The 13,343-nt window shown below is 39.2% G+C and overlaps 1 protein-coding gene across 1 annotated transcript; it reads left to right on the plus strand.

The window, feature by feature from the left end:
* Positions 1-751: 751 nt before the first annotated feature.
* Positions 752-5,270, plus strand: LOC123102626 (SNF1-related protein kinase regulatory subunit beta-3). The gene is made up of 3 exons (XM_044524047.1): positions 752-1,070; positions 4,470-4,525; positions 4,627-5,270. The coding sequence occupies exons 2-3, from the start codon at positions 4,496-4,498 to the stop codon at positions 4,933-4,935; spliced, it is 339 nt and encodes a 112-aa protein (XP_044379982.1). The 5' UTR covers positions 752-1,070; positions 4,470-4,495; the 3' UTR covers positions 4,936-5,270.
* Positions 5,271-13,343: the final 8,073 nt, after the last annotated feature.

The raw sequence follows: 13,343 nt of genomic DNA on the forward strand, positions 1-13,343 counted from the left end.
ATAAACAAACAGGTAGGGACTCGGGACTTATAAGTCCCTGTAAACAAACAGGTAGGGACTTATGACTTATAAGTTGGGACTTAAAAAAGTCCTAGGACTTATGAAACAAACAGGGCCCTAAACACAAAACTCTACCGACCTGGTTTATTAATTTTCTAACCCAAAGAAAGTTTAGTGTAAACACGTTTTTCACAAAAAAAGATAGCGAAACTGGTTGTTCTAGAAATCAGCTAAAGACTCGTTTTCTACAATTTTACAATGTATCCTCACAATCCAAATAACCATTGAACAATTTTACAGAACAACCTGACTGAGTTAAAGTATCCAAACAGGGATATGAGACTTGCCTGCTCCCCTTCCGTGTGCCCATCCGTGCTCCCGCATACGTGGCTTGATTTGATTGGAACAAAATAAGACTCGGCCCCACCCCCTTAAAATCAGGGGGGAGATGATTAGATTAGAAAGAAAAAAAGAAAAAAGACAGCCGTTAGATGAGGTGAGAGCACGGATGGGAGCATGAAAAGGGAGCAGGCAAGCCGGATCCTCCAAACAGGCCCAGGGTTGCCCCACGTGTAGCTCACAAAAGTGCCGACGTGGACATTTATGCAGGCTGGCCCGCACTCTGGCGTGGACGCAGAAAGTGCCCCTCGGTGGCACCGTAATTACATGAAAACTGCCACCGGGTGATATACCCTCCGCACCTGAGGAAATCCGTCTCTCCCACCCCACCCGCATCTCATTCCCCACCGAGCGGCTAGGGTTTCCTCCCCCGCCGCCGCCCGCCGCCCGCCGCCGGCCAGACGCCGCCCCGCCCGTCCCCGCATCTCTCTGTCGCCACCACTCCCTCCCACCGCCCGTCCCCGCCAGATCGTCCACCTCGCCGCCAGCCAGCCTCGTACGTCCACCTTGCTGTCGGCTGAGACAAGTACCCCCCTCGAGTCGGCAGAAGCTCTCCACTCGCGCGCCTCCTTCCTTCCTTCCTTCCCCGACGGCAGCACCAACCATCTCCGCCTTCGCCGCCCAGCAGCAACTGCCGCAGCCTCCGCCTTCCCCGACGACGAGAAGCAAAGGTGAGGATGGTAACAGAGAATCTCCGCCGCCCGACCCCTCTCATTTCTCCGTGCCGCGCGTTTAGATCCAGTTTCTATACTCTGATGTGCATCTCCATCATGGATAAAGCCGGTAGAATTTTCGCAAAGTAGCAGGGAGAAAGATGGGCTGTGTGGAGCAGTGGAGGGAACTACTACATGCATTTGTTTGTGGTACGAGTCCAAAGGTTATATATGTATGATGCTTGTGCATGAACTAGACTGTGTTAGCGTAAGAAGCGCCGATACCGACAAATTAGGGGGGGGGGGGGGCACGGAGACACGGGGTAAGGCGTTTCCAAGAAACGGACATATGGCGACACGGGGGGTTATATAACAGCGAATCCCTGTCCCCAAACACTTCCAATTCTCTGTGTTATGCCTTGTTTTGCATGGATCCAATTTCTATCCTTTGTTTTGCATCTCCATCATGAATGAAGCCATTAGAATTTTGCACAGTTGCAGGGGCAGGATAGTCTATGTAGAGTGGAGGCATTTTTTTATGATATATGACTCCAAAGGTTATGTACATATGATGCTTGTTCATAGACGTAACTGCGTTGACCTAAGAAGCGCCAATACAACGGACAGCAGGCACGGGGGGCACGGGCTAAGGCGTTTTCCAGAAACGGCCATATGGCGACAAGGGGAGCCTACATAGTTAATTCAAAAGATATAGTATGTAATAACGACAAAATTATAACTTTTGAGATGTGAGATCAAACCACTGCCCTTTTGTTATCTCCTATATCGAGCCTATTGAGTGGACCACTCAGAAGCATTGCTTTTTGGGCTTTACTGGGCTGCTTCCTCCGCCATGTCGTGAATGTATCCGCGGCGTACTGGTGGCTTGTACCTATTTCTTTCTTTTTCTAAATTTAGAAAACGGGGGATAATTGGTGATATGTTTACCCGCCCCTGGTGAATCCGGCGTGTTGCCGTATCCCACGCGCTTTGTAAGGGATATGGCAGACTTTGGTGTGTCACGGCTTTGTAGGCTTTAACATGTTGTTTAAGTTGTTTGCAGGTAGGTTTTCTGTTTTTTTGTATGAGATAGTTCTGTACATCGATAGGATTTCTTAAGCATCAATCGTAATTTTTTTCTGTATATCAGGTACTTTCGTTATTATATCTGTTATCAGTTGGTTTTAGTATATCAGACAGTTTCCATTATTCCGATGTGTTAATTTGGATCTGATTCTGGATTTGTGTCGCGTGAGCATACATGCAAATGAACGGAAATGGTACAGCTTAAGCCCAGGTTCCTGTTTTTATCAAATTAGAAACATTGATTATGATAACTAGCTGCCACAACTTACTAAATCTGAACATGTTTCCTTTTATTTGCCTTTATGCTCATGCATCACAAATCAAGTGACATCAAAACAAATGGCTCCATGCAGTAACTATGCTAAAAGCCTTGCTGGAGTCCCCAAACTACACAACATATGCCCACATTTGGGCTTTCTTTCCATATTCGAGACTTCACCCTCGGCATACAGAAAGGTGTTTTTGCATTCACCTAAACTTCTGCTTGACTCCTCCAGAGAATAGGGGTTACTTCGAGTTAAAATCAAACTAAGTTAACTTGCTAAGAGATAATATTGATAGACTTTGCCTGAATATTTGGTCGATTCGCTGCTGCTGCCCCATTTGAGCCAGAGTTTTTTTATCGAGCTGAGATTCTGGGAAATCCTCGTGCCCTGATGAGACATTCAATGTTAAAATCTTGGTGACATTTGAGTTTAACTCACATTAGTAAACATCTCTTGTGCTGACCTGATGGTAAGTTGCCAGTTTTAATGCCTGAGTGTTAATGGGTTTGAATCCCAGCTGCACATCGATTTTGTGCTACCATTGTGTACCCAACAATGGTCATGGGATCGAGTCCTGGAAACAGCATCTTGCCGAAATGCAGGGAAAGGCTGCGTACAAAACACCCAAAGTGGTCAGACCCTTCCCTGGACCCTGCGCAAGTGGGAGCTATGTGCACCGGGCTGCCCTTTTTTATTGTGTACGCAAAACATGTTCAGAAGCTGCATGTAGGCCCCATCCCCAGGTAGTAATTTAGAGAATATTACTAAATTGATAAATGTAGCATCAACTGATTGAACCCGCAATGGTCAACCCAAGGAGCAGGGCTCCAACCACCATGATGAAAGTGTTGCTCTGTTTTTCTGGTATGCCCTCTAGTTCTTGCTTGACTTGAGATTTTGAATTTAATAATTTGTTTGAAACTATTTGGCAGTAAATTCCCAAGCCCCCGTAATATTATTGAAACTGTACCCAAGACCCTGGGTTGAGCTGTCACAATACTTGTCCTTTCTGCTGCTTTGACATGAAGCAGCAGCCAAACCATGCGCTCGTGCTATCAATCTAGTGCTCTGTTCTGATCCAACAGGCCTAAGTACCTGCTACACTACAGTATGGGGAAATTGGGAGGCCAAATGAGCACAAACGTTCAGGCTGCATGGAGAGGCGGGATGTACCTTGATTTCCATAGCATGCTACATTTTAACAGTGATTTTTTATCAAGATATGGACAGTTCAACACAACCTGATCTAGTATAGGCAAGGAAGATATTGATTCATTGTTTGCAGAACCAGATCAGAGTGAAAACAATCAAAGCAACTTTGGCTTTCTTACCAACAAAATAAACCGGCTATGACGGATCTCTTTGTCATGCTAATCCAGTGAAGTATAGGAGGAAAAGAGTTTGATAAGGTAGCATGCTACGGTGGAAATTAGGAGTTTTCTTTAGTTTATATCTGAATGTATTAGTTAAGAGTGAGTTCCTAACAGTTTATTATTGTTAATAATTTTCCAGCAACAAAGTTGTCTTGTTTCATTTTCTGCCTGCATTGACTACGTTGTAGTTCCAACTATTTACCTTGGGCCGAGTTACTCCGTTTGAATTCATTTTTGTAGTTGAAACCTTTGCCACTTTGCCAGTATAATCAATTGTACCCTTCGTAAGTACAGAGCAGTTTTGAAGCGAAACTATTGGATTCCTGTTTTACACTGAAATCGGTTAGCAACTTAGCATACCAGCATGCTCTCCCACTCTCTGTTGGAGCAGAGCAGTTTGAATACAAATCTACTTACTGGGAAAATTCCATTGATTAAATGTGTAATTAGTTTACTGCTAGATTTTGTTTTCTATGGTGACTCAGATCGATTTAGTTCATGCAAAAATCAGAAGTTTCTTCTGCATGTAGTGCATTATAGAAATACATAATGTGCAAATTTCATTCAATGAATGATTCTTGTATGCGATTTAGAGTCATTATCTGTGATATTTATTTCAGCTCTTGATTTATTTAGTTACTAAAATTCATTACTCACGTCAACATTTTTCATATACTCGTTTATGAGGATAGGCAACAGAACAGAGTCTTGCTGCAATATGGACCACCGACAAGGCAGGGATGACCATGTAAGTACATTGATCGCTTTCTTTCTTTTCTAAACTGCTGTCTCTATCATGTTTGTACATATGATGGGTGGTTAACATACATAACTTGGGTATGGGTGCAGGAAGGGGTGCAAGTTGTTGGATTCGAAGTCCCATCATCACCAGACTCAAGCTACAGCAACCCTATCCCTGGAAACGAAGACGAAGCTCGAGAGCCCCCATTGGTTCCTCCTCACCTGCAGCATACACTGCTGAGCTTCCCGCCGAGCCATGACGATGGGAGCAGCCTCCCTCTGCCCCAACCCGTGGTGCTCAACCACCTCTACATAGAGAAGGAGAACTCGAGATCCGTGGTTGCCCTGGGGATCACCCACCGTTTCAAGGCCAAGTATGTGACCGTCGTGCTCTACAAGCCGGTACAGAGGCGGTAGCGTGGTGGCGAACATCTATGAGGGTTTCTTCCCATTGGGGTTGTGGCGACCTACCAAACCGGATGGAATGTGTCTGTTGTAGTCCTGGAGAAATAGAGATGCCCTTCATTCTCAAATGATTTGGTCATGTACTTAATTGACTGTGACTGCTGGTCGTGATGATGAAGATGGTCGTCTAGTCTGATGTTTGTGCGTCTTTGGACTCAACTTGTTGGTGACAAATGTTGAACAGTGTGGTCTGTGTCCGAAACCCTCATAGCGAATCGACGAGGCTTGATCATGAAAATCGGACAATACCACCGTGAGTCGAGCTAATAAAATTGAGTGTTTGGTCATGTTAAGAAACTGAGAATCTGTTTAGTTTATGCAGGCAATGGTATGCTAGTTCAGATTGTAGTTCAAAAATTTGCGACGCTATCAAGTTGCTTTTGTTTGTACATCTTCAGTAAAACTGTGTTGGAGTCTAAAGCTACATTCTAACTATTACAGATAGGCTGAATTAGAGGTATTAGTAAAAAAGAACATCAAGCGGATTGTGGACATATTTTTTGAAAAAATTGAATTTTGTACTTTCTTAAATTTCAAAATTCTGATTTTTCACATGTAAGTATACGTGTGCTCTCTGTGTGTGAAATGTCATGAAGAAATTAGTTACCATGTGAGCTGCGCAAAAAGGACAAATTCATGAAACTCTCATAGCAAACAATGTGTGTTCTGTTTGCTATTTTTAAATTCACGTATTTGCTCTTTAAACATGAACACTATAAAACAATTGTCCTCGGGCATGCATACCTCTTCGCTTCTACGCATGCAAGGACAACTAGCGCTAGGTTTCTGATGCCTTCTGCCACGCAGCTGTCGGCCTGTCTCATCTCATGTGGCCTTTGTTTGCAACTATTTTAGACATATTTTTTTTTCAAATTTGTGGATATTTGGAAAATACAAAACACTGTTTGAAATCTAAGAATATTTTTCAAATTCATGAACATCTCTTGAAATCCGGGAACATTTTTTCAAATTCTCGAACTTTGGTGATTCTTTTTTTCAAATTCATGATTTTGAATTTTTTTAAAGGAGAAAAGTATGTTTTTGGTTCCTGAAGTTCCCCAAAATTATAACCTTGGTCCCTCAGGATTTTTGAGTAGACACTTGGTCCTTTAAGTCTCAAAATTGGATAAGTTTCTTCCAAAACAAGATTTTGACCATGTTGACCGAATTTGGCCGATGAAAAGTAAATTCCGAAAAATAGCAATAAAATTTAGAAAAAACAAAAAATTGTGGCAACCAAGATGCTTGGGTGTTCTAGGTGCATGGAAATTTGTGTGGTGATTCGACATTTCACGGAGCTCGTGACAAAAAAACTAAATTTTGGCTCACATAAAAAGCCAACAATTGTTTTTTTTGCTAGAGCTCCTCATATGGTAGTTAACCACAAAAATTTACACGCAGCTAGCGCACCCAAGTATCTTGGTTGCCACAAAATTTCAGTTTTTCTTGAATTTGTTTCCTAATTCCTTTGAATTTACTGTTCATCGTCAAACCTGGTCAACATTTCAAACCTGGTCAAACATGGTCAACGTGCTCAAAATCTGGTTTTGGGCCAAAGTCATCCGGTTTTGAGATTTAAGGGACCAAATGTCTACCAAAAAATCTTGAGGGACCAAGTCTATACTTTTGAAAAACTAAGGGACCAAAAACATACTTTTCTCTTTTAAAAACACCAAATATTTTTTAAAGAAGACACAGAAGAAAAACATAAATGAAAAACATAGAGAGAAATAGAAAAAAAATGAAAAAGCCGAAGGAAAGTATGGGCGCCCCGCGTGTGGGTTGACCCAAAGCACGCTTGGGGTGGGGTTGGGGGCATGTTCGCAGGCTATCCTCCGGCACAATCGTTATGTATCGCCTTTTGTGAGTGTTAAGCTTTGAATCACCCACAAGCAGTGGAAGATTGGCCGACCCATTAGTTACCGTAGCAACTTGATCATCGAACCGCTAGGAGAGGTGCTAACCGGAATTAGCAACATTCTAGGCTTTGGGAACCTTCTAGAAGGTTCACGGTCCATATTTCCTTTTAGTATATTTCCTTTGTTTTTTGTTTCTTCTTTTTATTTCCTATTTTTATTTTTATTTTCCTTTATTTTTGACATACGTAAATATTTTTTTGATAAATATCCCATTTTCAAGTCTGGTTAATTCAAAATCATACACGGTTTAAAATATGTTCAAACTTCTGATTTTTTTCCACATGTAAGTATACACAATGTTGAAGATATCTCTTATCGTTATCGTCTCAGTCAGCCAGGGATTCGGAAATCGGCTGATTAATCGATTTTTATCGGTCGACTATTAATCGGATTTTTTTTGGGCAAATCTCAGGTTCCCAACACTAAAATACGCTATATTCAACACCCAAACAATATTGGACAGAAGTGTTACCTTGATTCCTAGCCTTTGATTCCTTGTATAATGACAAACAAAATAGGACAACAATAAATATTGTGTAACATGGTCCACAAAACATAAATAAACATAAGTTTTGCAAATATAATGCTATGAATAGGTCTGATTTATCGGTGGATTCCCGATAAATCACTTGTCAGAGCGATAAATCGGTCCAAAAGATAAATGGTGAAGATAAGGCATAATCTTATCGGTCAGCCCACGATTAGCGATAAATCGGAAAATTAATGGCTGAATCGGAAGCTTTTTTGAACAGTGAGTATACGTATTCTTTGTGTGTGTAAAATTTTATTAAGAACTACCTAACCATGTGAGTTGCACAAAAAGGACAAATCCATGAAACTCTTATAGCAAACAATGTGTGTTCTGTTTGCTATTTTCAAATCCGCGTAAACATGTATACTATAAAACAATTGTCCTCAAGCGTGCGTACCTCTTCGCTCCTACGCATGCAATGAAAACCAGCACTAGGGTTTCTGATACCTTCTTCCACGCAGCTGCCAACCTGCCTCATCTCATGTGGCCTTTGTTTGCAATTATTTTAGGCAATTTTTTTTAAAAAATTGTGGATATTTAGGAAATTCAGAACACTGTTTGAATTCCGAGAATATTTTACAAATTTATGAACATCTCTTGAAAATTAGGAACATTTTTTAAAATTCTTCAACTTTTATGAAATTCCTTTTAAAAAAATCATGTTTTTGATTTTTTATTAAAGAGAAAAAATATGTTTTTGGTTCCTGAAGTTCCCCAAAATTATAACCTTGGCCCCTCAATATTTTTCAGAAGACACTTTGTCCTTTAAGTCTTCAAACCGAATAAGTTTCATCCAAACATGATTTTAACCAAGTTGACCGAATTTGGCCTTTAAAAAATAAATTCCAAAAAATGCAAAAAGATTAGAAAAAAAACTTAAATTTTGTGGCAACCAAGATGCTGGGTGCTCTAGGTGCCTAAATTTTTTTGTGGTGTTTCGACATTCGTGGATCTCACGACAAAAAAAATTTCCTAACAAAAAAGAAACCTAAATTTGGTTTTTTGCTAGCGCTCCTCACATGGTATTTAACCACAAAAATTTATACGCAGCTAGCGCAACCAAGCATCTTCGTTGCCACAAAATTTCAAATTTTTCTCGATTTTGTTTGCTAATTTCTTTGAATTTACTATTCATTAGTCAAACCTTGAAAACATTGTCAAACCAGCTCAAACACGGCCAACGTGCTCAAAATCTGGTTTGGGCCAAAGTCATCGAAATTTGATACCTAAGGGACCAAATGTCTATTATAAAAAATCTTGAGGGACCAAGTCTATACATTTGGAAAATTAAGGGACCAAAAACTTAATTTTCTCTTTAGAAAACCCAGAATATTTCTAAAGGAACAGAAAAAAAAAACAGAAATGAAAAACATAGAAAGAAATAAATAAAAAACAATGAAAAAACAGAAGGAAAGAATGGGCACCCCGCGTGTGGGTTGACCAAAAGCACGCATGGGGTGGGGGGTTTGGGGCGTGTTCGGAGGCTATCCTTCAACACAATCGTTATGTATCGCTTTTGTGAGTGTTAAGCTTTGAATCACCCGCAAGCAGTGGAAGATTGGCCAACCCATTAGTTACCGCAGCGACGTGACCGCCGAACCGCTGGGAGAGGTGCTGACCGGAATTGGCAACATTCTATATGGTTCCTGACCGGCTTTGGAAACCTTCTAGAAGGTTCATGGTCCATATTTCATTTTAGTAGATTTTCTTTGGTCTTTGTTTCTTCTTTTAATTTCCCTTTTAATTTCCTATTTTTCTTTTTATTTTTTTCCTTTATTTTTGACATTTGTACATAACTTTTTTAATTAAGTATCCCATTTTCAAGTTTGGTTAATTCAAAATCATACACGGTTTAAATATGTTCAAAATTCTGATTTTTTTTCCACATGTGAGTATACGTATTGTTTGTGTGTGTGTGAAATTTCATTAAGAAATACATAACCATGTGAGCTGCGCAAAAAGGACAAATTCATGAAACTCTTATAGCAAACAATGTGTGTTCTTTTTGCTATTTTCAAATCCGCGTAAACATTATACTATAAAACAATTGTCCTCAGGCGTGCGTACCTCTTCGCTCCTACGCACGCAAGGAAAACCAGCGCTAGGGTTTATGATACCGTCTGCCACGCAGCTGCCGGCCTGCCTCACTCATGTGTCCTTTGTTTGCAACTATTTTAGGCAGATTTTTTTTAAAAAAAATTGTGGATATTAGGAAATTCAGAACACTTTTTGAATTTCGAGAATATTTATCAAATTCATGAACATCTCTTGAAATCCGGGAACATTTTTTAAAATTCTTCAACTTTTGTGAAATTCCTTTTTTTAAAATTCAAGATTTTGATTTTTAAAAGAGAAAAATATGTTTTTGGTTCCTGAAGTTCCCCAAAATTATAACCTTGGCCCCTCAAGAATTTTGTAGACACTTGGTCCTTTAAGTCTCAAAACCAAATAAGTTTCATCCAAAACATGATTTTGACCAGGTTGACCGAATTTGGCCGATGAACACTAAATTCCAAAAAATGCAAAAAGATTAGAAAAATCTAAAATTTTGTGGCAACCAAGATGCTTGAGTGCAATAGGTGCGTGAAAATTTGTGTTTCAACATTCGTGGACCTCACGACAAAAATCAAATTTTGGCTAACAAAAAAAGCTGAATTTGGTTTTTTGCTAGAGCTCCTCACATGGTATTTAACCACAAAAATTTACACGCAGCTAGCGCAACCAAGCATCTTGGTTGCCACAAAATTTCTAATTTTCTTGAATTTGTTTTCTATTTTCTTTGAATTTACTATTTCATTAGTCAAAACCTTGTCAACATTGTCAAACCAGCTCAAACGCGGTCAACATGCTCTAAATATGGTTTTGGGCCAAAGTCATCTAGTTTTGAGACTTACGGGACCAAATGTCTATTAAAACATCTTGAGGGACCAACTCTATACCTTGGAAAATTAAGGGACCAAAAACATACATTTCTCTTTAGAAAACCCAAATATTTTTGAAGGAAGAAAAGAAACAAAAATAGAAATGAAAAACATAGAAAGAAAGAAAGAAATAAAGAACAATGAGAAAACAGAAGGAAAGAATGGGCACCCCGCGTGTGGGTTGATCCAAAGCACGCATGGCGTGGGGGTTGGGGGCGTGTTGGGAGGCTATCCTTCAGCACAATCGTTATGTATCGCTTTTGTGAGTGTTAAGCTTTGAATCACCAGCAAGCAGTGGAAGATTGGCCGACCCATTAGTTACCGCAGTGACGTGACCGTCGAACCGCTGGGAGAGGTGCTGACCGGAATTGGCAACATTCTATATGGTTCCTGACCGGCTTTGGGAACCTTCTAGAAGGTTCATGGTTGATATTTTCTTTTAGTAGATTTTCTTCGGTCTTTGTTTCTTATTTTCATTTCCTTTTTAATTCCCTATTTTAATTTTAATTTTAATTTTAGTTTATTTTTTACATTCGTAGATAATTTTTTGTGATAAAATACCCCATTTTTAAGTTTGGTTAATTCAAAATCATACAAGGTTTAAAATATGTATAAAATTCTGATTTTTTCCACATGTAAGTATACGTATTCTCTGTGTGTGTGAAATTTCATTAAGAAATACCTAACTATGCGAGCTGCGCAAAAAGGACAAATTCATGAAACTCTTATAGCAAACAATGTGTGTTCTGTTTGCTATTTTCAAATCCGCGTAAACATGTATACTATAAAACAATTGTCCTGAGGCGTGCGTACCTCTTTGCTCCTACGCATGCAAGGAAAACCAGCACTAGGGTTTCTGATACCTTCTTCCACGCAGCTGCCAACCTGCCTCATCTCATGTGGCCTTTGTTTGCAACTATTTTAGGCAGATTTTTTTTAAATGTGGATATTTGGGAAATTCAGAGCACTGTTTGAATTTTGAGAATATTTTTCAAATTCATGAACATCGATCGCGAGGAGAAATAAAAAACAATGAAAAAATAGAAGGAAAGAATGGGCGCCCCGCGTGTGGGTTGACCCAAAGCATGCTTGGGGTGGGGGTTGGGGGCGTGTTCGGAGGCTATCCTCAGGCACAATCATTATGTATATCGCCTTTTGTGAGTGTTATGCTTTGATCACCCACAAGTAGTGGATGATTGGCCGACCCATTAGTAACCGCAGCGATGTGACCATCAAACCGATTGGAAAGGTGCTGAGCGATATTGGCAACATTCTATATGGTTCCTGGCCGGTGTTGGGAACCTTCAAAAAGGTTATTGGTCCATATTTCCTTTTAGTAGATCTTTTTGTTTCTTGTTTCTTATTTTTAATTTATTATTGATTTGCTATTTTATTTATATTTCCTTTATTTTTCACATCCATAAATAAAAAACAAAATATTCAAATACTGTTCAAAATTTCACAAATTGTTTGCTTTTTCAATTTTTTTGGGAATTTCAAAAACTTTTGAAATTTTTAAAAATGTTCTGGTTTTCAAGAAAGTTTGGAATTTCGAAAATTCTTCATAATTTAAAATTTTGATCATGTTTTCTAGTTTATGTTTAAAATCACATTTTTTTTGAAAAAATCAATGATTTTTTTGAATTCATGAATATTTTTAATTTCATGAACAATTTGAAAATTTGTGGAATATTTTTGAATTCACTATTTTTGGAATTTAGTAAACATATCAAAAAAATGTTTGTTCTTTTTTTTTTCTGAATTTCCAGAAGTGTTTCGTTTTTGTAGTTTGCTCATATATTAAAAAAATGTTCGGGAACTTCAAAAAACATTGTAATTTAGTTGTTTTATCAAAAGTTGATAAAAATATTCCATTTTCAAGTTTGGTCAATTCAAAATCATACATGGTTTAAAATATGTTCACAATTTTGAAAATTTCCATGTTATTGGAATTCATGAATATTTTCTAAATTCCTACTTTCTAAATGGACCATGAACGTTGAAAAAAATGTTGAAAAAAACCTCTATCAGTAATGGGCGTCGATCAGTTTGTTCATATGACTATCTAGAAAAACCTCTATAGGAAACCAATGTTGAAAAAACCCTACTTTGTAAATGCAAGCGGGTGAGCTAGGAACATCAGCAAGCAGTCATATCTCAGTAATGGGCCGACCCACCCATGCTAGCGATCGACCAAGGTTGTAGGCGATTGGTCGATACGTGTCGAAGCGATACATATCAACGCCCATCCTCCTACCAGCGTGGGAATTAGTAGGTCTTGCTTGAAGCGAAACATAGCCATGCCTACTTCTCCTTCCTAGAAGAATTGAAATCTAAGTTCCTGTTTGAGTCTACTCCACTCCACCAAAATCAGCTCCACTTCACAAATCTATTTTGAAGTGGTTCCACCTAGAAGTTGCAGTTCCACCATAAAAGTAGTTTATGTTTGGCTTCCAACTAGCCCCAAGCTTAAACAATGCATTTTTTTGATGGAAAAGGTTTATTTGGGGCTGTGTGCTGTGGAGAAATAAAATGAAGGGGTATCCACTTATTAGTGGCAGTGGTGGGTAATTTTTCTACTTCCACGAGGACTTCTCAGACTATGAGTTTCTGAAGCACGCCTCAAGAGTTTCACGAAAAATAGAAGTTGTACCCTGAATTCTAGTTCTTTATAGAGCGGGACGCCATGGAGTTGAGTTTTCGAAAGCGAAGCAGTCCCGAATGTGCCCTAACTTATTCTAGGGATTTCAGCTAAAAATAATATAACCAAGATCAAATGGGTGTCTGAGTTATTCATGAGTGGGTCCATGAGATGGGACGTCAATTTGATCACTCACTTATTCTACCTCCATGACACCGAAGAAATTCTAAAGGTGTGCATTCAACCATGAGGGGACAACAATTTTATTTCTTGACACTTGACAAGAATGGTCTGTTTTCCGTAAAAAGAGTGTATAGTTTGGCGCTAAAACTTAACGAGTGTAGGGA

This window comes from Triticum aestivum, chromosome 1B (genome assembly GCF_018294505.1).
Source record: "Triticum aestivum cultivar Chinese Spring chromosome 1B, IWGSC CS RefSeq v2.1, whole genome shotgun sequence".
NCBI classification, from domain to species: domain Eukaryota; kingdom Viridiplantae; phylum Streptophyta; class Magnoliopsida; order Poales; family Poaceae; genus Triticum; species Triticum aestivum.